The sequence below is a fragment of the Carassius carassius genome, chromosome 17, assembly GCF_963082965.1.
Source record: "Carassius carassius chromosome 17, fCarCar2.1, whole genome shotgun sequence".
In the NCBI taxonomy this organism is placed as follows: domain Eukaryota; kingdom Metazoa; phylum Chordata; class Actinopteri; order Cypriniformes; family Cyprinidae; genus Carassius; species Carassius carassius.
The window spans coordinates 31898530-31924450 of record NC_081771.1 but is presented as its reverse complement, the minus strand read 5'-3'; the positions used below and the strand labels follow the sequence as shown (position 1 = coordinate 31924450).

The following is a 25921-nucleotide window of genomic DNA, read 5'->3' as shown; positions in this document are numbered from 1 at the left end:
ACAGCATCAGGTGCTTTATTTATGGGGAGTAGAATTATTTATTTATTTCAATGAATGTAATGGATTAGATATCATAATATTTAGGCTATAATATTATAAATCGGGTTGGTTTGTATTGGTGACGTAATATGTAAATTATATGCGTGCGGCCCGTGAGACTTGCACTGGACCATAGTGCGGCCCGCTGGAAAAATAAAGGTTGAGAACCACTGGTCTAAACCATTAAATCATGAACAAGCATTAAAAACAACTAATGAAAATATGAGAGAAAAAGTGTCAGAGAACAAAATGTGACTGGATCATATTTCTGTTGTGACTTTAGTCTCAGATTTCTGCTTTCATATCTCTCACATGGGCTGCAGCTCATCGCAGGACTACAGTATCATCTTTATTTATTCACATTCTTACCGTCTATGTGCGCCTCCAACTCATCTAGAACAGCAGGAACCTGAAAAACATGACAAGGTGTGAACATTCAAAACCCACTTTTCCTTTAGAAATTTGATTTTTATTCTGATAATAGTCCTGAAGACTAACCCCATAAATCCTGACACATGGAATAATAGTTATGTTATAAATAAAACTTTTTTTTTTAAGGGATGTTTATTGAACCTTTAGACAAAATATAACAAAATGAATCAAAAGCCTGATTAAGTTTTTTTTTTCTCCAAAAAATGATGCATGTACTGTATACTCAATTACAACTAAGTTGCTTCAGTCCATAAAGTGTTCATTTTTTATCATTGGGAAGCTTAAAGACTGTAGTTTTGATATTTGGTAACTGATTCTTTTAATATTTTACAGAGCAACTGTAATTTATTAATATGCAAGAAGAAAACTCATCAGAGTCAGAGAGTACTGACCTTAATGCATATATGAAATGATGAAAAATCAGTAAAAATATTTATTCATTTTCATGGCGAGTGTTCAAAAGATCTAAAAGTGGTCTAAAGGTCTAAAAGTGTTTTGAATATATAGAAAAAACAATAGATTATCCTTTTTTGATGCATTGTGAACTATAACGCAAGTCCAGGGTTCTCGTAGCATGTCTTTTATGTGTTTTTTGAGATTGAATTGAAATCAAATACTGCCATACTGACCCTTAATACTTCTGATTGTGATGTCTACTTAATAAATATTGAGAAAAGAATGGAAAAACATGTTTCAGGTCACTCAAACCATTTATGTAAATAAAGGCGCCTTTAAATGGTCACTAATGGGGTTTGATGGTCATCTAGTGGAAAAGCTTGGTACTACGCCCAAACAAAATTTCACTGAAAGCTAATTTTTTTAGATATCAACCTCAAATTTGGAACATAACTTGTTCAGAATTTTGCTTTTGATTTTTTAGCAGTTTTAGAGTAAAACTTGTTTCGTAAAATATATATTTTACATAAAATATAAATATTTAAGTTATTATATTATATATTTTCATAAACTTAAATTTCCATAACCTTTTTGTTTCTATAATCTTTATAACTTTTTCACTTCTAGTATAATCTGCCAAGTTTTAAAAAGAGATAAACCTTAAGTCTATGGACCAAAGCATTCAAAAGTTATAACCGTTAAGTTGGGAAAGTCGTTTTCACGTCTATGCTCAAAAAGTGGAACCGACAGTTAAAGGTTAAATTAACCTTAGTGTACGTTAACTGGCTTCATATGAATGGAAAATACTACACGACACAAGAGCCACCCTACTAATATTACTAAGCGCTCTATCTAAACATTATTACCGATATTAGCTATCTTGCATAATATAACACAACACAAACAAACAAAAACTGCCGTTAGTCGTCTCTCGTCATCATTCAGTTAAGGTTATTCCTCGTCTGTCAGATTAACTCCATCTGTTTAAACTCGCACTAACGTTACTTACACACTCCATGGTCCATTCACGATGTGGAGGAGCTAAATATGTTTATTTTGAACTCAGAGCGCAGAAATGTAGTTTAATTCGGTCTCCAGTCGCTGAAATGATGTGTATTCCGCCTCTGGTCCGAGCCTCCTGAAAGGATGACCGATGCGGTGGCCGCGACCGGATGTGACGACACACGCGTGTGCGCGCTTCTACATAACAAGAACAATGTAAAATAATAATAATAATAACAATGCATAATCGTACATAATAATTGATCCTGCTGATGAGCTGGTTATAAAATAAATTCAATATGAATTATATAACAACACTATATTTTAAAACATATCTCGACCACAGTAGTGAGAGCCTAAGTCTGGCAGATAACGTTGTATTTAGATTTGTATTTATTTAAGTAAAACTAAAAGTAACGGTTCTAAGCAGAAGAGGAGTAAATAAAAGCGTTACCAAGGCAACAGAAAACTATTCCTTAATCATAATTTTTAACAAGTTAGAAATGAGACCACAGCAAACCAGAGAAAAACATGCTGATCATCAGAGTAAGTTAAGAACAAACCAGAAAGCCAACATTTCTTAACCCTACTAGCACACCTCGAACACATTGCAATGGTAAAGTTATATATATTAAAATAATCTTGAAGTTTATCAACACATATGTGCAGAGAAAAACAACATGGAGCTCAAGTTTCTCCTGAAAGATGAAGTTTTTGTGGATTTCTTCAATACATTTCTAAGTCTTCCAGTAAGATGAAATCTTATATATGCTCCTGATTTGCACATCTTTAATTATGTGCTGTTTATCCTGAAATGATCGTATGTTTGTCCTGTTTTTAGGTGTTTGGACAAACTCCTCTCTACATGCTCAAGGAAAACAAGTGGTTAATGTCTCCAGATGTGCCCTTTGCTCAGGTATTTCTGAGAATATTAACCTGACCACCCTAGCTATTGGCCAAAACATCTAATATCTGTAAACATATTTACTGTCAGGTGAACGCTGGAGCATTTCTCAAATGGTTAGACACACATCGGATGGTTTACTTCAAACAAACGGAGCTCTATCACAATTTCATTCTCTGCACAGAGATCCTTGACTTTGTATCCTGTAAATCCACAGGTAATATTATGTTCATATGACAGTGATATACAGTATGCTTGTATAAAAGTTGTCTGGTGTGGGACACATTAAAGGAATTGTTCACCCCAAAATGAAAATCAGCTGGAAATGTCCTCATCCTCAGGCCATCTACAAGATGTAGATGAGTTGTTTGTTCATCAGAACAGATTCTGAGAAATGTAGCATTCCAACGGATGCTCTGCAGTGGATGGGTGCCATCAGAATGAGAGTCTAAACAGCTGATAAAAACATCACAATAATCCACAGCACTCCAGTCCATCAGTTAATGTTTTGAGAAGTGAAGAGTCCATCATTAACTTTAAATTAATTAACTTTTAACTTTAAACCATCATTTCTGGCCAATAAAACAAGTTCATAATTCATAATAGCTCTTCCTCCATTGGAAAAGTCTATTGCCTGCATGTTGTCTCTCACATTAAAATTCACCCACATATGTTTTTTAGAGCTGTTTTGGGCTTTTTTTGATGGTGAACGGTACTTTGTTCGTGTGTATTTCTCTCCTTAATCAGACTTGATGACTTTTTCAGTGGAAAGAGCAAGATTATGGACTCATGTTTTTGCCAGAAGCAACAGTTTGAAGTTAAAAACTTCTTAACAATGGATTTGTTTCTAAAAACATGCAACTTTTCACTTCACAATTAACTGATGGACAGGAGTGGTGTGGATAACTTTATTGTGATATTATTATCAGCTGTTTGGACTCTCATTCTGACGGCACCCATTCACTACAGAGCATCCACTGGTGAAGAAGTGATGGAATGCTGCATTTCTCTAAATCTGTTCCAATGAAGAAAAAAGCTTGGATGGCCTAACAGTGATTCGGTTTTCTGGAAATTTTCATTTTGGGTGATTTTATTTATTTATTTATTTATTTTTAATGATGCTTTTTTCAGAGGACTTGAAGTGGACTCTGGCGGATCAGTGGCTGTTGAGGAAGTGCCTCGGCAGTGTGAGGGGAATCCAGAGATTTCGTTCGTTTCTCAAGGGCACTGCTGGTGTGAGACCGCACTGATTCAGCATCCAAACCAGTTTAATTTTACAAGACCTCCACAAGTTTTAACATCAGATTTACATATGAAATGAAAACTAGTAGAGCCAATAGCATTGTGGATAGCATGTTTTGATCTTCTATCCCGCTTTGCTTTCTGCCCTCCATACTGTCCCAAACTAAGATAAGCAAAAATGCCAAAATGAATGAAAACTAAATTCTGCCAGTGCTTATGCTACATGTGTAATGTGTTTTTTCGAGCAGAGGAGGAGCTTCTTCTGTTCTGTGTGAGAGTGTCCATGATGTTGAGTATGAAAGAAGAAGAAAATGAAGATGTATTTCAGACTTTGAATCGTCAAGCACTTCAGAAAGCGATCAGACTCTCTCACCTGAGCGAAGGCTCTGCCATCCTCTCTGTCTGCCGTATACACGCAGGTGAGTGTTTCTCTACTCTTCCCTTACATTTCTGTTCAACTGTTTGTAGGATTACACGACCATAAGTTTGGGGTCGGTAGGATTTGTTAATGTTTTTGAAAGAAGAGTGTGTTCTGCTCACCAAGACTGCATTTATTTAATCAGAAATAAAAAACAAACAGTAATATTGTGAAATATTATAACAATCTAAAATAGCTGTTTTCAATGTGATTATATAGTAAAATTTTATTTATTTCTGTGATGCACCACTGTATTTTCAGCATCATTACTCCTGTCTTCAGTGTCACATAATCTTCAGAAATCCTTCTAATATGATGATTTGGTGCCAGATTTTTATTTTAGTATTATTTATATGCTATTATGACTTTAATTAATATTATGAATTAGCTGTTATTTTATATTTTCAATTCAATTAAATTTTTTTCAATTCAAGTTTATTTGTATAGCGCTTTTTACAATACAAATCATTACAAAGCAACTTCACAGAAAATTATGTTTCTACAATATTTAGTAGTAGCTTATGGTGGTGACTGTCAGTTTGTGCACGTTTGACAGGATTTTTAGAAAAATTAATACAAGACGTAGTCAGCCAGACGATGAACATAATTAATATTATTAATTAATAATTATTATATGATGCACTCACACATGTAGCAATAATTGTTAGTTCTGTTGTTGATTCAAGGTTAGGATCATCTGGGGTCCTCTGAGGGTCAGCATCATCTCTTCTCAGGTGTTCTGGATCCAGACTGGAGCTTGTGTAAATCCTAGTTACCACGGGATGTAAATCCAGTGGCAAAACATAGAAACAAGATAGAGACATCATTAGCATAGCTGCTGATCCAACAAAGTAAAATTAGTTTAACCCAAGCTAATGAATAAAAATGCACATTTGATCAGATGCAACTACACTCACAATTTAAGAGATACATTATTCGAATGCTTGGCGAAAGAGATGCGTTTTTAATCTAGATTTAAACAGAGAGAGTGTGTCTGAACCCCGAACATTATCAGGAAGGCTATTCCAGAGTTTGGGAGCCAAATGTGAGAAAGCTCTACCTCCTTTAGTGGACTTTGCTATCCTAGGAACTACCAAAAGTCCAGCGTTTTGTGACCTTAGGGTGCGTGATGGGTTGTAGCGTGGTAGAAGGCTATTTAGGTATGCAGGAGCTAAACCCTTTAGGGCCTTATAGGTAAGTAATGATAATTTGTAACTGATTCGGAACTTAATAGGTAGCCAGTGCAGAGACTGTAAAATTGGGGTAATATGATCATATTTTCTTGACCTGGTAAGGACTCTAGCCGCTGCATTTTGGACGACCTGTAGCTTGTTTATTGACGAAGCAGGACAACCACCTAGAAGTGCATTACAATAGTCCAGTCTAGAGGTCATGAAGGCATGAACAAGCTTTTCTGCATCAGACACAAATAACATGTTTCGTAGCTTGGCAATGTTTCTAAGATGGAAGAATGCAGTTTTTGTAACATTGGAAATATGATTTTTAAAAGACAAATTGCTGTCCAATATAACACCCAGATTTCTGACTGTAGAGGAAGTAACAGTACATCCGTCTAGTTGCAAATTGTAATCTACAAGATTCTATGTAGTGTTTTTTGGTCCAATAATTAATATCTCTGTCTTATCCGAATTTAATTGGAGAAAATTATTTGTCATCCAATCTTTTACATTTTTAACACACTCTGTCAGCTTAGATAATTGAGAAGATTCATCTGGTCTCGTTGAGATATATAGCTGAGTATCATCAGCATAACAGTGGAAGCTAATTCCGTATTTTCTAATAAAATCACCGAGGGGCAATATGTATATTGAAAATAGAAGGGGACCTAGGACGGATCCTTGTGGCACTCCAAATTTTACTGATGATAAATGAGATGACACCCCATTTAAGTAAACAAGATGGAAGCGATCGGACAGGTAGGCTCTAAACCATCTTAGAGCCTATTTGTAGTTTTCATTTAGATTTTAGCTTATTTTTAGTAACATTTTTTGTGCCTTTGTCAGTTTTTGTTTAAAATATAAATCTTTTTAAATATTACCATTTAGGTTTAATGTATTTGTATTTCAGATTTAGTTCAGTTTTAGCATTAATTTATTTCCAGTTAGTGATTTTACTGCTTCAAATTAAATGTTTTTCAGTTGGAATTTTTCATTTTCATAAAGTTTAATTTACTCCTTTTTTCAGTATTTCTATTTTATTTTATTTCTGCTTCAAGTTGTCACTTCAAGAAAGATCTCTGATTAGTATCAATGTTGAGAACAGTGCTACTGAATATTTTTTTGGAAACCCTGATAAAACAAAAAAAAACAAAAAAACATCTGGATTCTCTGATGAACAAAAAGTTCACAATAACAGCATGTATAATATTATACATGTCTTTGCTGTCACTCTTGATCAATTTAATGTGTCTTTGCCAGAAAAAAAAAAAGTTTTAATTTCTTTAAAATAAATCTTACTCCAATCTTTTGAACAGTATAATGATTTTATTTTTTTTGGTCTTTTGATTTCGTCTGGACTAATTACTGAATATTTTATCATATTGTATCTTTTTTTAGAGGACATGGCTGAGCTTCTGACCAAGGAACACCCACTCAGTGAACAGAAGCGTGTTTTGGCAGAGATGAGAAAGAAAGCTCTGTGTCGGCTGCAGTCCTCTTGGCTTCCTCAGTTCTTACACTGCTGTAAATCCTGGCTGTGGCGTGTGCCTGAATGTCAGCCCATTGTAGAGAAATACACATCTTTTTCCTCTCCTCCTGCTCCATCTCCTTCCTCACGTGAGCGTGAACGGTGCAAGACGAATCCCACGCTGAGTCCTGCTAAATCCTACTGCAGTAAACGCAGCAAACGGCTCCTCTGGAGTCGGATAAACACAGTCCGCTCACAGTCCAACAGCATCTGCCTGTGGCTTCCTCCAGCCGGCCAGGAGGATCTAAAGTGTTCAAACATAGCACATCCTCCTCAAAGTAGTCCAGAAACCTTTGTCCAACACACATGTGCCCAAACCCCGTCATGTCAGATCCCCTGCCGTGTGAACCTTCATCCTCCGCCATCAGATGTCCACTGCTATCTCCAGCCGGCTCTGTCTGCCGAGGCTCTGGCTGCGGGTCCTTTTAGGTCTTATCTGAGAGCCCAAGACCTGGTGGACAAGCAACAGATGCTAGATCTCTTGGAGGATCTGGACTTTTTCCTCCTGCTGGCTCTGAAAGCACAAGGAGAAGATCCAGTCTGTGCACAGAGACAGACAGTGGCTCAGAGGATAATAGAGAAGTACCTGAAAGAGAACATGCCATGCTGTGAACGACTGGATTCAAACACCAGCCACCACCTGCGTTCACTTTTACCCAGCAGTGCGGCTGTCCCATGGATTTACAAAGCGAAATATGAAATATGCAAGGTATATGTCACTTAAATGAGTTCATTTTGCTTTCAAGTCAACATGAAATCAAAATGTACTTTCTTAAAACATGTATGATTCATCAGTGTGCATTATTCTACAGTGTTTGTGTTAATCAGAATGGATCAAATTGTAAAAATTATTTTCCATTTTGGCTGATGTTAATAATCTCTCACGTGTCATATAGAGATGCTCCCTCCCATTGAAGAAATGCAGTTACAGTTATATTTGGCTGATCTTACAATGATTCATTTTTTTATTTTTTACATTATTATTAATTCATGCATTCTCTGATTTTCGTTTAATGTTTTCAGGAACTTGATCTGCTCACCATTCATTTTCATTATAAAATGATTTGTTTATTCAAAATAATAGACAGTTTGCTACAATTTCGGTAAGATTTTGTTTTGAAAAAAAAAGGAAAACTTTTTATTCAGCAAGAACATATTAAATTGATTTAAAAAAATGCAATACATATATAATGTTATAAAAGATTTCTATTTTAAAAATAAATGCTGTTCTTTTGAACTTTCCGTTCATTAAAGAATCATGAAAAAACTGTATTAGTTTCCTCAAAAATATTCGGCAGCACAACTGTTTTCAACATTGATAATAATCAGAAATGTATCTTGAGCAGCAAATCATCATATTAGAATGATTTCTGAAGATCATGTGACTGAAGACTGGAGGAATTCAGTTTTGATCACAGCACACACATTACATTTTAACATATATTCACATAGAAAAAAGCCATTTTAAATTCTAAAAATATTTCAGAATTATACTGCATACTTGATCAAATAAATGCAGCCTTATGCTTCTTTCACAAGCATAACAAAAAAACTGAATCGTATTGTATTTGTCAAGTGATAAGATCTGGCATATGTTCTAATTTTACAGGATCTACAAGATGTTTATGAGTCATTTTTAGATGCGGAGGATAAAGCTCTAGTGTCTCACCTGGTGAGTGACCTAAACTAATGCCTCGAATCAGTGGATGCTTTCACCGCAGTTTCCAGGAACCTTTTCCTATGTCCTTTAGTGCTCTCGCAGTGAGAAGAATGAAGAAGAGCTGCTGTTCTGTGGTTTTGAGACAGAAACAGAAGCTCACTTTACTCAGACGGAGGCGTTAGTGTTGTGTGGAGGATGCTGCAGCCGTCTCGACCCTGACGCTCTGTCTCAGGACAGCTGGGCTTTAGTGGCCCTGCAAGACTTGCAGAGAGGAGGATCACTGCTGCACAAGTACAGCACCGGTGAGAGACCGTACACTGGCCTCTCTCAAGACCTCTCACAATGACTCACTTTCTCTGGCTTGTGTTGGGCAGATGCATCTGAGGAGCCATCGATCACAACAGAGGGCGATATTACAACACCCCTCGCTCAAGGTGCTGCATATGTGAAATATTTCATTATCAGAACGTTTGAGACAACTTATATATTTAATCTGTGTGTGTTCGTTTAGCAGACTGTATACAAACCTACTTTACTGTATGCTTCACTTCCAGATGTGCCCGAATCGAAAGCAAAGAGTTCTAATACTATCCGGATGAAAACTCTAAAAAAGGACAGCATTATGTTTGAAAAGCCATCTACAAAACCCAGGTGCACCCATGTTTCTATTACCTGTCATTAAAGGACCAGTTCACCCAAAAATGTGCTCACCCTCTCAGGCCATCCAAGATGTAGATGTGTTGGTTTCTTCATGGGAACGGATTTGAAGAAATTTAGTATTACTCACTATGGATCCACTAAGAAACAGTCCATCATTAAGATGATTTTACCTTCAAAACATCACTTCTGGCTTAAATATGAAACCATAACCCATAGTAATGCTTTTTCTGGTGACAAAGTACACCTCCTGTCTCTCACATTAAAATCCAACCACATATTTTGTCTTGTAAACAGTGCTTGGTCTGAGCAGAGGTCTCTCCTGATTCAGACCAGATTCGTTTTTTCACTGGATTTTTTATTTATTTATTGATGGAGTATTTTTACAGACACACAGCTTTACACTTGTCAAGATGCTAACTGATGGACTGGAGTGGTGTGGATTAATGTGATGTTTTTATCAGCTGTTTGGACTCTCATTCTGACGGCACCCATTCACTATAGAGCATCCATTGATGAGCAAGTGATAGAATGCTATACTCCAAATCCGACGAAGAAACAAACTCCTCTACATCTTGAAATGCCCGAGAGTGTGTTAATGTTCATTTAATGTAAACTATTCCTTTAAACTTAGCAGAGGATCTGGTAATATGTGTCTAAGCTATATTTTTGGGCTAAATGCATACTAAATATCTCAGGGTAAATTATTTCTGAAACTGAGACTAAGTTGTCTGTTTTGTTTCTTTCTGCTGAATTCCAGGTCATTTGAAGAGGTCCTCACATCATCTCAGTACATTGGTCATTTCAGACAGTTCCTGCAGGAGCACAATGCGGACGGAGCGCTGCTCTTCATACAGGAAGCAGAATCTCTGCGCACCGTCGAACCCAAACGACAGAAGGCCAAAATCCGCGCCATTGTAGACAAATTCTTTCGGCGACAGGATTCCGGTACTGCTTTCATTAATTGATTTTTTAGTGCTATTTCAGTTCGATGTCAAAGGAATAGTTCACCCAATAAAAGAACCACCTGAGTGTCATCATTATTAACTCACCCTCGCATCATCTAACTGAGAAGATGTTTGGCCTACAGTATGTAAGCAGAGATTCAGTCTGACAGTGCATTGCATGGAGAAACACAAGAAAATGGCACAGGCTTGAAATGACCCGAGGGTGGTAAAATGATGCTGTTCTTTAAACATTAGCATGCTCCAAAAATTGAAAGAAGTAACACCATGGTTGGCTGTGTCCCTCTGCAGTGGAGTACCTGCAGTGCAGCGCTGACATCATCAGCAGTGTGCCACACATGGACACAGTTCCTCTAGAGGTCATCTTCACCATTCAGCATCTGGTTGCCAAGTCACTGGAGGCCACGTGGTATTATGATATAAACTTATAGGAAAATGTTATTGCTATTTCAGAAGAAAACAATGGTACAAATCTACACAGTGTCAATAGAAAAAAAGCTAAAAAAGGTACATCTTTGTACCTTGTTTACAACTAAATGGTACATATTAGTATCTAAAGTGTACATATTTCCCTGTCATAGCTTTGTACTTTTTTCTGGGAGCATAGAATTCTCAGTTACGAACTTTGTCTCAGATATTGTCTCAGATATATTAGAGGAAATACAAGTATAGAGCAATAAAATGAATGTGGACAGCAGCTCAAATAATTTCATTGGCATTTTTGAATCAGTGTTATTGTCAAATAAAACTCAACTACTTAAACATGTATTTTGGTAATTGTAATGAAGCTGATATAAAATAAAATCGAAATATTAGTGTAAAAACTGAAACCTAATATATATATAAAACTTTTGAAAATATTGCCTTTGCAAATAACTGAAATAAAAAACTGTTGAAGTACTCAAAATGTATAAAAATAAAAAAGAATTAAAGCTGTATTTTGAAATGACAAAAGCACATTACATATTGACAAACAAATACGTAAAAAATTAAATCTTATTGAAAAGCTTATTGAAAGTATTCTATTACTGATTTTTATATGTAAGTATACAGTACGTACAGTATAAGCATATAAGTATGAAAATAAGACTGGTTTAAATTAAAAATGTTCTCTTTTGAAGCTCCATAGCAAATTTAGAAACTCTATAGCAAATCTCATCTGCTTGATTGCTTGAAGCATTGCTTAATGTAAGCTGTATAATCGCCCAGCTCTGATCTGCTAAATGTGACCATAAGTCATGAAGACATTAAGATATTATAACCATAATAACATGATTATCTGTAAAGCTGCTTTAAAAAAAATGTGTATTGTGAGAAGCGCTGTACAAATACATCTGACTTGACATTCATTTAGTCTTTGTGCTGTCTAGGAGATATCAGAGATGTTTTCAGTGTTTTACAGTGGTCACAAACAGGTTCCTTTTGATCTCAAACAGGTTCAAACAGTATCAGGAAACATTTTATTCTTGTTCCCCGGTTCAATCTGAATCGAATCTGAGAGGTCCGCTGCTGCTGTACAAACTGGTAAAACATTTCAATAAATTCAAAAACCTGCACTTTTCAGATTTTTAGCAAGTGTTGAGCTCATTTCTTTTGTGCACTTCTCCAGAAAACAAACGCGTGGACTGCTTTCAGCAGCTTCATCCGCAGTGTGACGAGGTTTCTGTCTGCCCTGGAGGACCGTGACTTCAGGTCTGAGTTTGAAGACTATCTGATACACGACTACAAGCACTTCTCACAGCGTAAGTCTCTCCACGGTTCATCCGTTCATCTGTTCATCAGGTCAACCAAAACCCATTTCAGGGTTTCTGCCGGTCTTAAATTGACCTTCATCAAACCTGCAAGAAACCCTGTTGTTGTTGTTGTTTTCTCCAGCTTGCTCTGTTCGCTCCAAAGCCCAGCAGTCCTCCGATATCAGCAGCGACGGAGAGAAGTTTAAACCCAAGATGCGAAGCATTATCAACAAAACCGTTATAGCAGACTTCTTAGTCAATGACCTTTCCTTCTACATGGAGTGTGAGAGGTCAGGGGTTTCATCTGTGTGTGTTCAGTGTCTCTGAAAGCAGCGTCTGTGTTTGAGGGAGTGTATTGATCTGTTCTGTGTTTCTAGGTTCAGGCATCTGGCAGACGCCGGGGATATAATGGCATCCGAGGGCATGTACAGTGAGAATGATTATGCCATGCTTCACCAGAAAGCTGAGCTGATCATCAGTATATTCCTCCACTCAAATCTCTCTCAAAAGCTCATGGTACACATTTATCTATAATAATGTCTTTCATATATGAACCAGCATAAATGAGCTGCTAGATAGTGTTTACTAAATAATTATATATATATATATATATATATATATATATATATATATATATATACATATATATATATATATATATATATATATATATATATATATATCAAAAGAAAATTGGTAAAGGGAACATGCATTATCCAGAAACACCTGAATCTAAGACAATTATTTTTAATATTTGTTTTGTTTTATGTACTTGAATTGTTTCATGTACTTGAATTGGTTAAATTGCCTTAATAAGCAGGAAAGAGTAGAAACAATAACTGCTTATAAATGTTGTTAAAGCCAAGGGTTTTCAGTCTTTTATAATAATAATAATAATAATAATAATAATAATAATAATAATAATAATAATAATAATAATAATAATAATAATAACAATAATAAAGAAATACATTTTTTTAAATGTTTATAAATATGTCTAAAATGTTATTTGGGAAATATTTATTTACATCATTCCTTTTTTTCCATACTCACTATAATACTATATTGTTAGTTGTATTTGTATTTATTTATTTTTTAATCTAATTGTATGTGTAGCTAGTTAAATGTTTTAATTAGGATTTGTTCCCCTGGCTCCCAGTTTGAAAAGCATTTGTTATAAAGTAATTTTTGTTTTGATATGTTTTTCTGGCTGATATGACTGTAAAATTAGATTTTATATTGACATCGCCGATGCAGCAAATATTGTCTTTTTTTTTTTTTTTTTAATATTATGATATGATTGGAATATTTTAATTAAATTTGTCAAAAGTACTGTTGTTTCTTTCTTGACAGTACTTTACAATAAGATCTCATTTGCTAATGTTAAGTAACACAAACTAACAATACTTTTACAGCATTTAATCTCAGGTCATTTCACCTTTTGATAAAAAAAAATGCGTTTGTAAAGGTTGTATCCATTAACTTATGTGAACTAACACGAACAAACAGTTAACAAATGTATTTTATTATGTATTTTTGTATTGTATCATGATCAAATGAGACCTTATTGTAAAGTGTTTATTTCTTAAAATGTAAAAAAAAATTACAATTGAAAATTTTATTTTAGAGCGCTTTTAAAACATGGATCGATCAATATCTTTAATCTGAAACACTCTAACAGCATTCATTAGCATCTATTGTGTGTGTGTGTGTGTGTGTGTACTGTACTCAGATCAACACCAGTGAGGCTCAGAAAGATGGCATACTGCAGCGCTTTGCCTCTGGGAAGGTGGACCGAACCCTCTTCTATCCAGCGATGATGGATGTGTTTCCAGTTCTCATCTTCTGCTGGAAGAAGTGATGAGATCTTATTATTTCACACACAGACTGTAGTGTAAACTGAAGCAGTGCAGGTGGCGCTGTTAGCGGACATATAATAGCAACAATAATAATAAAAAGACAATTCTGAACAAAAAACTAAAAAACTTGCTATTAATATTAGCTAAGCTAGTATTAGGATTGTTATTAATTGTAATAATCATTAAAAATAAATCGAATTGGGAATAAAAAAAATCTAAAAGAAAAAGATGGCTATTTGTATTACCTTGCTGATTTTTTGTTTCTATATATATATATATATATATATATATATATATATATAAAAATGTATAAAAATAATACAATTTAAAAAAATAAATCTAAACTCTAAACTAAATAAAAATGAATAATACTAAATAAAATTGAGACAAAAAAAGCTTGTTATTGATATTAGTTTGCTAGAATTAGGATTATCATTGTAAATTTAAGATTGCATTAAATAATATTTTTTAAAGTTTGTAATAGACATTACATTAAACTAACTTTTAAATTGCATTCAAGTTGGGAATAAAGCAAGACTGACTTCTCTTTAGCAGATTTACAGGTTTAGTCATAATAACGGCATGTTTCCTCTTTGACAGGTTTTGTTGTCTGAAGGTGATGAAGCATCTGTACCCCGCTGAAGCACTGAGGAATCAGAAAGCATCCTCTCGTCTGAAGGAACAGCATCCTTTTAACCTCCTGTGTGAGATAAAGACGGTCAGATCCAGTGAAGGTGGGCAGTGAGATCAGACATCATGTATTATTACACCAGGAGCAGTCACTATCAGTGTTTGAACGGTTTACTGATGTGTTTGACTAGTTAAAGATGCCATCCTGCGCTTCTCCTCCCAACACGGCCTCATTCTGCTGCTGCCGCTTCTGACACCACACGACCACACACCTGCTTCCCAGCAGCCCTCAGCCCGATGAATGACATTAAACACCTTCAGTTCAGGCTGAGGCTCTTCATGCTTGTGTGGAAGACAGTTACTCCATGAACCAAACCCAACCCTGATATAACCCTGTTTCTCCATAACAGGGATTTTATTATTTAAACTGAAAATGAAAAAAAAAAATATGTGTTGTTCACCAATCAATGCTCTGCAGTGAATGGGTGCCGTCAGAATGATAGTCCGAACAGCTGATAAAAACATCACAATAATCCACACCACTCCTGTCCATCAGTTAATGTCTCGTGAAGTGAAAACCTGCATGTTTGTGTGAAACAAATCCATCTTTAAGAAGTTTTGAACTTCAAACTGTTCATCTGAAATACAAGTCCATAATCCATAATAATGCTAGCTCTACTGAAAAAGTCATCTGGTCCGAATCAGGAGAGAAATATGCACCAATCAAGCACTTTTTACAAGTCAAAACTGTTCTAAACATATATGTTGGTACATTTTGATGTGAGAGACAAAAGGAGGTTCACTGGAGGAAGCATTATTATGGATTATGGTATTTCATCTGAGAGCACTGGTTTGAGGTTGAAAACATCTTTATAATAGATTTGTTTCTTACAAAAGTGCAGCTTTTTACTTCACTAGTCATTAACTGATGGACTGGATCGGTGTGCATTACTTGTGGATTATTGTGATGTTTTTGTCAACTGTTTAAACTCTCATTGTGACGGCACCCATTCACTTCAGAGGATCCACTATTGAAGAAGTGATCGAATGCTAAATTTCTCCAAATCTGATGAAGAAACAAACTCATCTACATCTTGGATGACCTGAGGGTGAGCACAATTTAAGGTTTGTTTTATTTTATTTTTGGGTGAACTATTCCTTTGAAAAAAATTAATGCCAAAACAGTAGTTACAAATTATTTAAAACTATATAGACATATTTTTTTTTAAAGAAAGTAATAAAAAAAAACGATGAAGACAAAATCCAGTTAGTAAAACTAGCTAGAATTAAAATGAAAACAGAAAATAAAAATAAGTTACGTTATTAATAAAAAATGATAATAGTCTGCTGTATGAATGATACCAAAATAACACTACACTGTAAGGATAATAGTATGCATTATGAAGTCTGATTCCTCTAACATTCATCCTGTGGAGCAGCAGCTCATGGGGAAAAGTGATGAGAAATAAAATGTTATGAAATGTAAGAGTCGAGAAAAGTGTGAAACAGAGGCCTTATCGCTCATTCACACTGAGCACCTGGGGAACGTGTTAATGACCTCCTCAAAATATGCTGCTGTAAATGAAGAATTACAGCTGAAGCTGCAGAACTTATTAAAGAAGACACAACAATAGAGAAAAGACATCATAATACTCATCATATTGCTCCAAACCTGTATGACTTTCTTTATTCTGTGGAGCACAAAAGATGTTTTGGAGAACACTAGTGGAATGCAGGTTTGGACTAAATAATGACAGAAGGTTCATTATTTGGGTGAACTCTCCCTTTAAATCTTTGTTGTTCTTCTCACTGCTGCCTCTAGATGACAGTGTAACTTCAGAGGAATCTCCACTACTTCTGCTCAAGTCCCAATAAAGCCCCACATCTGCTCTCAGTGTTTCACATTATTTTCATGTGTACAAACAAAGGTATGTGAACATATGTGATTAACATGTGAAACAGAACGTGAGGGATGGAAAAGCGTGAACACACTACCGGAGTGCAAAATCTAAATTATTTTAGATGAGTAGGTTCAGCATGTTCAGAGGTGTTTGTTTTCTGCTTCTTTTATTTTCTCACAAAACCTTAATCTAAATATTATCAAATCTTATGCGAATGAACAAATTGAACATGCAGGATGCTTTTAAATAGAGAAATAGAGAATAATGCAGTTGGTCATCCTCTATTGTAGCTACAGAAACCATGATAACATCTAAAATATGCTCCTGTCTGTTAAAAACTCTGCTAGAGTCCTTTAATTACTACATTATTAATTGTATTGTATAAAAATATAATACATTAGTATGCAGGGCAATGCTTTACATATCAAAAAATTAATTTACAGTGGTAATTTCAATTCAGCTTGCTATAAGACAGGAAAAGTAGGACAGGTCAGTGGAGGATCGTCTGTGTGTGTGGAGGTTCGTTCTGAAATTACTCTTTTGTCAAACCCTGCAAAAGCAATTAAAATAAAGTGAGAGTGTTTTCTGTCCTTCACCGTCAGTGACACTGCGGCTCTGCAAGGACGAGAAAATAATGAAAGCAGGACATATTTCATGCCAAAATCAAAAGTAAACAAGATATCGTTAATTAAAAATTAAAATCTGAGGCATTTATACAACATAGCAGTATCTATTTATTTAGCTGATTGACAAAAAAAAAAAAGAAAACTGATTAAATGTAATATTCATATTTCATGAAAGTTAACAGATTTCATAACTGGAGCAAATGTAGTAATCCTCATAGTAATCAGAGTTAAATATTTAATAACCGGGAATTACATTCATTTCAATAAGCCTATCTGTCTTGTTTTAATATGATTGGTTTGATATGTTAATTGTTGAATAAATGAATATTTTAACATTTTAAAAATGGATATACAGTGTTTGGAGAGTTGTTATACTATTTAATTATTACAGGTTTGTAATATTTGTATTCCATGTGTGTTTTGATGTAAAAATAAGAAATACGTTTTTGTTACCTCTTGTTTATTGCTTTTGTTTGTTTGTTTGTTTGTTGTTGTTTTGTGCACAAGTGTAAAAGTCTACTGAAAAAACATGGTACTGCAAGATAACCAAATGGGTACTCATACAATAGATTTCTCTCAAATATAGTAAAAACATGGTATCTTACTTAAATATATGCTGAATTGTTTTCATATCCTTATATTTACCTCAACCATCAAATAATAGTTTTATCAGCACCCAGATAACATGATATTAACACTCAAAAAAAAAAGGTAAAAGTATTTGAGGGTATGTATGCATTTTGCATGATGTGTACTTGTTAACTTTTTTGAAACAAGTTACAAAACATTTTTAAAGTCAGTTTAATATAATTTAAGTAGAAATGACTTATACAACCAAGTTGATTGTACTTAAAAATTCAAGGCAGCTACTTAACTTTTTAAGCCCTCTTCAGCTTTAAAGACATTCACTATATTTTAATGCTTTAATTAATTTAGTTTGATTGCCACATTTCATTTTTGTGCCTCTCTTCATAGTGTTAGAGCTGTTTGGATGATTGTGTCCAGATCTCATTTTGCTGGATAACACTGAGATCAAACAATCTCTGATCCTGGCCATCAGCAGCACTGAAACTCACTGCTCTCTCCACACACACACACACACACACACACACACACACACACACACACACACACACACACACACACACACACACACACACACACACACACACACACACACACACACACACACACACACACACACACACACACACACACACAGAGCCGTGGGCTGAATGTCATCACAGCACAGCCCGTGTGAGAGTGGAGCCAGAGGCAAGATGCCGACAATTAATTTCTCGAAAAAGTGCTCTTTTAATTAAACAAATGGTCCTGAAAAATGGTGAGTGAGAACAAGTGTCAGAATTCCCACATGTGCAGGAGTTCATTACTGTTCACAGGGCCGCGGGTGAACCGACCTCTGCTCTCACACACACACACACACACACACACACACACACACACACACACACACACACACACACACACACGTGCGTCTGCAGTTCAGGGGGGTTTTACTTTGCACTTTACTTTGAGTTACCTTTAACAGTCAAATCATCATTTACTGACTTTAACAAAAAAACACTTCAGATGTCATAGCTCATTTGTACATTTTCAGGCTTTATTATATTAAATGAAATATTAAACTCATCATATAAGTCATATTATTATTGAACCAGTATACTTTGGCTTGAGCATGGTTGATCATTTTGTCAGCTTCTACAATTAAAAACTTCTGTGTCCTCATTATAACTTTCCATCTTTTTCCCTTTTGTAATACCCTTCATTTTTATTTTTTAATTGATCATTAATAAGATGCACAAATGTAATTACAACATATGGATTAAAATAATACAAAAAAGTAAAACCCCATTAACTATGGAAATCCCGGTCTATGGACATCTTCCTTCAGGAAGTGACATCATGTTGGAGGGAAATCAACATCACAGACATCAGCATTATGGATGAATGATCAGTTGTGGTGTAACTTGGTTTGTATTTCTGCCAAGAGCAAGTTTAAGAGTCTTTAAGCAACGGTTTAAAGTTAAACATTTTAATGATGGATTTGTTTCTTACAAACATGCAGCTTTTCACTTCACAAGTCATTAACTGATGGACTGGAGTGCTGTGACACGCCTATGCTTTGAAGTGGAACCTCTTTGTCACTTGGTGTTCTTCACGGCGGGAGGACCCCTCGAAATGTCCGATTGGGTCAGTGCTTTCCTTTCTTCAGGAGGGGTTGGAATGAAGGCTGTCTCCTTCCACCCTCAAGGTCTATGTGGCCGCCATTTCGGCTCACCATGACCCTGTTGAAGGTAAGTCTCTGGGGAGGCACGATCTGATCATCAGGTTCCTGAGGGGAGCAAGGAGGCTCAATCCGCCTCGCCCTCAGCAAGTCCCCTCTTGGGACCTCGCAGTGGTTCTATCGGCACTGCAGAGGGCTCCCTTCGAACCATTGCTCTCAGTAGAGCTAAAGTTTTTATCTTTGAAAACGACGCTCCTGACGGCCTTGGCTTCGGTGAAGAGGGTCGGGGACCTGCAGGCATTTTCAGTTGACGAAGCGTGCCTGGAATTTCGGGCCGGCTAACTCTCACGTTATCTTGAGACCCCGGCCTGGGTACGTGCCCAAAGTTCCCACCACTCCTTTTAGGGATCAGGTGGTGAACTTGCAAGCGCTGCCCCTGGAGGAGGCAGACCCATCCCTGGCGCTCCTCTGTCCAGTACGTGTGCTCCGCACCTACGTGGACAGAACTCGGTGCCTTAGGACCTCAGACCAGCTCTTTGTCTGTTACGGAGGCCAGCAGAAGGGAAAGGCTGTCTCCAAGCAGAGGTTATCCCACTGTATAGTGGATGCTATTGTCCTGGCTTATCAGGCTCAAGACCTTCCATGCCCCCTAGGGGTGTGAGCTCACTCAACTAGGAATGTAGCTTCCTCCTGGGCGCTGGCGCATGGCGCATGGCGCATGGCGCATCGCTAACAGATATCTGTAGAGCTGCAGGCTGGGCGACACTTAACACATTCGCAAGATTTTATAATCTCCGTGTAGAGCCCGTGTCCTCCCGGGTACTCGCCTCTTCGGGCCAGTAAGGACCTGCTCGGTGTCAATCCGCTTGCTGCACAATTCAACTCCACGGACTGGATGCGTGCGCTATTCCCCTCAGGTGAGTTCCTCAGTCAGAACCCTGGGTTCCTCCAGCACTATTAATGTCCAACATTTGTGTACATGCCCCTTGGTCAGCCCTGTGTGGGACTAGGTGCCTCCATGTGGTGTGATTCCCCTTTCTGGGCAATCCCACGTGTGTATGTCCACAGTAAGTCTCTCCGCAGCATGTGTCTTTCCCTTGGCAAGCCCCTTGCCAGCTCTGTCGTTGAAACTTCCACTCTGCGGGCTGGGTACCTCAGAGTTCTTATGTATCACCACCTGGGTGGATACCTGCCTTCTGTAAGTCCTCCCATGGGCAGGCAGCCTGCTAGAGAACGTCCAGCTGGAATATGCTACCCAGTGTATTCTGTGTAAGTTATGAGCCCTCACTCGTGCTGGCCTCGCAACAGGGTGCTATCACTCACACGGGTCGCTGGAAGACAGCCATGTGGCGTTTTGTAAGGGACCCCATTCGTAACGCCAAACGTGACCGACTGAAAGGGAATGTCTAGGCTACGTAACCCTCATTCCCTGAAGAAGGGAACGGAGATGGTACGTCCCCTTGCCACATTGCTGTTCCGCTGAACGGCCGGGTCACTGGCTTGGCTCCTCAGTGAAGACTTGAATGCGAGTTGCTCGCGTTGCTCCTTATATAGCCCCTCTGCGGGGAGGAGCTCGTGATGCAAATCCCACAGACCAAGGTACTTTGTGTACCATTGGCTTGTTTTGTACCACTCGAAGGTGATTGGGCTCTTGGGCGAGATCCCATTCGTAACGTTTCTGTTCCCTTCTTCAGGGAACGAGGGTTACATACGTAACCAAGACGTTTTCCAGGGAAGTCATTCTGGCATTCTGCCGATTTGTGTTATATTAACACTTAAAACTTTCTTTCAAATACACGGAAACAAACATCATAAATGGATGTCAGTAAATAAACAATGGATAATGAAGTGAGATTCATTAATGCAACTTTTAAAGATGAATTTGCATGGACTATTATTTAGAAGAAATCTCTTTTTGTTGTTTTTTAAGTGTGTAAATATTTTTGGAAGAAACATATATTATATTATATTTAAAAATGTTAAAATTAAGCCTATTTTTACTACCAATAAGATTTTGTGCATTGTTGAATTATTATCATGAAAATTAAGAACTTTTCCCCAATAACTTTCCACAAAAATGTTAGGATAATTACTCTAATGTAATTATTACTATATTATTGATGTTACTATATGAACTACAGTATGTTGTAGATCATAGTAGTAAAGTGCCATTTTAAAATGTAAAAAAGTATGAATTCATCTTAAAGAATGTTAAGTAGCCTATTTAATACTATTATAGTATTTAGCTATCCATATTTTGCATTTATTTTTTTTATTTTAGTTTGCTTTTGTAATTTTAATGTCATCATCATCATCATCATCATCATCATTCAGTTTTAGTGTTTGTACTTTTTTTGTATTTTATTTCATTTTGTTGCCAACGCAACAAAGTTGACTTTTTCATATTATGCTTCTAGTTATAGGATTTTATTTCAGCTTTATTTGAATAAACAAAACATTTTAAATTTTATAGTTTTAGTTTCAGCTCATAACGTTTCTCTCACATTAGCAGCGTGAGGCCTGAGGTTTTGTCACATTTCAGGACTCCAGCTGTCTGTCACCTCACACACATACACACACCCACACACACACACACACACACCAGCACTCTTCTACTACATTTACCCACAACCACAAATGAAACTTCTTGCAATCCAGTCTAACTGGAGCTGAGCAGTGCTGATGTTCCCGGTGAGAATCGTGCTAATGTTAGCGGGTGCAAACTCGTTGTTTACTGCAAGCAGCTGTGGGTGAAGAAAATGCTCAGATTTGCTTTCACACAGCCAGGAGCGCATCAGAGAGCAGGACTCGATGTCAGACATCCCTCGGTCCCGCCGCCACAGGAGCACGCGACGCGGATGAGAATAGCAGAAGTCACGTTGCATCAGATGCAGGCACTCCTCGTGTTTCTCCTGCAGTGAGGATCTTGCGGTGTGCATGCTGTCACTCTTCCTCGGCTCTGCGCTGGAGCTTTGGCCCTCGGGTTGACAGTATACCGTGGAGGGGCCCGATCGAGGACCCTTTATTAAAGTGATTCTTTCCCCCGTGGACTCTGTGCTTACTGTGCAGGGGAATCATCTCTCCTCGTTTCCTCTCTGTGTCGGTTCCAAAATGTGCTTTTGGTTTATTGACTAAATTAAAGTTAAAACTCAGTCTATATGTGTATTTTAAGGCTGCATTATATGCTTTCTTTTGAGATGTCTTTTTCTACAGTCTTCAGTGTCACATGATCCTTCAGAAATCATTCTAATATGATGATTTGCTGCTCAAGAAACATTTCTGATTATTATCAATGTTAAAAACAGTTGTGCTGCTGAATATTTTTGTGGAAACCTTGATACATTCTATTTTCCAGGATTCTTTGATGAATAGAAAGTTACTGAAATATAAACAATTTTTAACATTATAAATGTGCTTACTGTCACTTTTAAATAATTTGATGGCTCCTTGCCGAAGAATCCTTCTGAAGGGTATAGTGTGTACAATATATCTTCTGATCGGATGTTTCTCCTGAGAACCCTCAGTGATCAACATTTTCTCCAGGGTCCCATAAGCCTTTAAGATACATGCAAAATTCTTTTTAAATCCTAAATGACTTTATTTGCATGCACAAAAAAAAAGATGTTCATGCTGCTTCTTCCCAGCTCCGAAAAGGACATAAACCATATGACTTGTGCACTATACATCAGATCTACAGTGAGTCACAGACTCTACTGTATTTGACTACAAATTACTCAAAGCCATATTTCTCTGAATAGCATATTAAATAAAAAGCCCAGCTTCGGAAATGAATGAGGGAGTGTTTTTCAGTGAGATGTGAAGTGTGCTTGCCTGTCTCTCTCTCTATCATGCTGTGACACCTGGCAGGGTCCAGAGCAGCGATTAGCCGTCCAGCTAACGGAGACTAACTGTGGAAGGTCTGAGATGTGATTTTCCTCAGATCACTGCCAAGGACACAAAGACCACCAGATGCACAAAAAACTAACATACATCCTGAGACAGTGTGTGTTTAGTTTCATAAAGCTGATGTGTTTGACATGATTTACTACGTGTTTATTGTGGTGGGACATTCTCTTCCTAGACTTCGTTTGATTGGACATTAATTTAGACCCACCCACCAGTGCAAGATGACATCATCATGAAAATTATTTAGGACAGGTCAAATAAAAAAGACATACTGTATACATGTACAGTATAGAGATGAGTTATTTGCTAAAATATTTGCACATCTAGGGCACAAAGCTCCCGTTCCACCACATCCCAAAGATGCTCTATTGGGTTGAGATCTGGTGACTGTGGGGGCCATTTTAGTACAGTGAACTATTTGTCATGTTCAAGAAACCAATTTGAAATGATTCGAGCTTTGTGACATGGTGCATTATCCTGCTGGAAGTAGCCATCAGAGGATCGGTACTTGGTGATCATAAGGTATATGGTCAGAAACAATGTTCAGGTTGGCCGTGGCATTTAAACGATGCCCAATTGGCACTAAGGGGCCTAAAGTGTGCCAAGAAAACATCCCCCACAACATTACACCACCACCACAAGCCTGCACAGTGGTAACAAGGCATGATGGATCCATGTTCTCCTTCTGTTTACGCCAAATTCTGACTCTACCATCTGAATGTGTATACAGAAATCATCAGAGACTCATCAGACCAGGCAATTTATTTATTTGTAGTGGAGATGAGTGGTACCCGGTGGGGTCTTCTGCTGTTGTAGCCCATCCGCCTCAAGGTTGTGCGTGTTGTGGCTTCACAAATGCTTTGCTGCATACCTCGGTTGTAACGAGTGGTTATTTCAGTCAAAGTTGTTCTTCTATCAGCTTGAATCAGTCGGCCCATTCTCCTCTGACCTCTAGCATCAACAGGGCATTTTTCGCCCAAAGGACTGTCGCGAATGTTTTTCCCTTTTCACACCATTCTTTGTAAACCCTAGAAATGGTTGTGGAAATGTGATTGGTTGGTTAGATAATTGCATTAATGAGAAATTGAACAGGTGTTCCTAATAATCCTTTAAGTAAGTGTATATATATATATATATATATATATATATATATATATATATATATTTTTTTTTTTACTGTATTTGTAAATTGTCTTGTGTAGAACTTTGGGTTTGAGAAAAGCCATCATCATCATCATCAAATATTTTTGAAAATCAATTTAAAAATGATCAACATATGCATTTTAAAAAGGTATTTTGCCCTTCATGCATTTCAATCCCAAAAATACATTTACTTCTTTTTTTTGTTTTTTGTTTTATAAAAAAAAAAAAAACTTTTAAATACACATTCAAATAAAAAATCATATATAATATATCATATATCATAAATAATACTTTTTAATCTAAAAACAGTATAAATAAAATTAAACATTATCAAATCATTATTAATCCAGTTTTGATATGCTATTCCACCCAAATTTGCATTTATCCTAAAAGTAATTAATTAGTAACTAAATTTAATTTCAAAAATGTTTCATTGATCTCTGACCACTTACCCTAACTCTAATTGATCTGATTTTTTTTTTAATGTATTTATTTATTTATTTTCCTGTATGGGCTTGGTTGGGGGCTCATATTTGAGTTCATTTTGAAGCATTAGACTGCTGTGGTAAATCTCCATTTGAGCTCCATTTAATCTCACTGCTGTTAAAGATTTGAAAGGAGTCAATTTATTTGTTAAACCATCTTTTAACATTATTTAACATTAGAAAACTGATGGGATATCAAATATAGACTGATCTACCGAGTACATTATATACACAGTAAACATCTGATAATTAAAATTTACACACACAAATAAATCATCCTGAATTCACAAATTCTTTATTTATTATTGTATAATAAAAACTCTCCTACAGTCCACTCAGTCACCATCAGTCGCAATTCGCTCGCATTTATTTTAAGTTTACATCACTCAACCACGTTTCCCTAACCAGAAAAAAAAAACAGATTGCCCTGATCTGCCTCTGATTGGTTAGTACTCGTTGCCATCTGGGTCAGAGCCAATAAGAAGCAGGATGTGGGAGGGGAAGAAATCTGCTGTCTCCTGTGTGTATCAGGCGGGAAGGAAGTCGACCGGAAGTTGAAGTCAGCCGCGTGCCGCCATCTTGTAGCAGAACTTCACTTGCGTTAGCATCCCATTGACTCCCATTCATTTTGGCGTCACTTTGACAGCGAATAACTTTACATTTGAGGCGTTTAAAGACTCCATTTGTCCATTATTTATTTCTAAAGATACACGACAATGTATAAAGGGCTCCATTACCGGCCCCGTAGAAACAGTTTTTGTAAAAATAGGCTAACGATTGCGTCATAACCACTCAACTCTCTGTCGCACAGTAGAGAAATTACCGTACAGACAGGAGGAGAAGCTCGCAGGCAATCGGGGAGACGTCAAGAGAGAAGCCCATAGATACAAGCCCTGGCGTTACATTTTAAAATACTATACAAAATAATTAATCAGAATACTTACTCCTGCTCACTCACGCCAAAGAACTCCC

At 36.8% G+C, this 25921-nt stretch overlaps 2 protein-coding genes across 6 annotated transcripts in view; one reads left to right on the top strand and one right to left on the bottom strand.

Annotated features, from left to right (window-relative positions):
• The window catches only part of LOC132090946 (5'-AMP-activated protein kinase subunit gamma-1-like), a 360625-nt gene that overhangs the window by 6520 nt on the left and 328184 nt on the right, over window positions 1–25921 (bottom strand). The window contains exons 1-2 of one of the 3 annotated variants that reach the window (XM_059497722.1): window positions 1877–2033; window positions 409–448 (exon numbers count right to left, since the gene is read on the bottom strand). The exons of 1 other annotated variant lie outside the window; for it this stretch is intronic. In XM_059497722.1, the coding sequence (XP_059353705.1) occupies window positions 409–448; window positions 1877–1885 (49 nt within the window). In that variant the 5' untranslated portion in view covers window positions 1886–2033. Of the gene's footprint in view, window positions 1–408; window positions 449–1876; window positions 2034–17047; window positions 17066–25921 lie in introns of those variants that run through there. One more of the 3 variants, XM_059497721.1, reaches the window with a different exon arrangement.
• On the top strand, window positions 2206–14979 carry LOC132090945 (regulator of G-protein signaling protein-like). Of its 3 annotated transcripts, none has more exons than XM_059497719.1 (20): window positions 2206–2415; window positions 2539–2618; window positions 2711–2785; window positions 2864–2990; window positions 3905–4006; window positions 4264–4434; window positions 7010–7848; window positions 8749–8811; window positions 8891–9101; window positions 9174–9233; window positions 9354–9450; window positions 10217–10404; window positions 10713–10830; window positions 11858–11945; window positions 12031–12163; window positions 12297–12444; window positions 12532–12670; window positions 13887–14011; window positions 14614–14747; window positions 14835–14979. In XM_059497719.1, exons 1-20 carry the CDS (start codon window positions 2373–2375, stop codon window positions 14942–14944), a joined length of 3051 nt encoding a protein of 1016 aa, XP_059353702.1. In that variant the 5' UTR covers window positions 2206–2372; the 3' UTR covers window positions 14945–14979. The 3 variants fall into 3 exon arrangements, with proteins under 3 accessions (XP_059353702.1, XP_059353701.1, XP_059353703.1); XM_059497718.1 differs by having other exon boundaries at window positions 2518–2618; XM_059497720.1 differs by lacking the exon at window positions 2539–2618.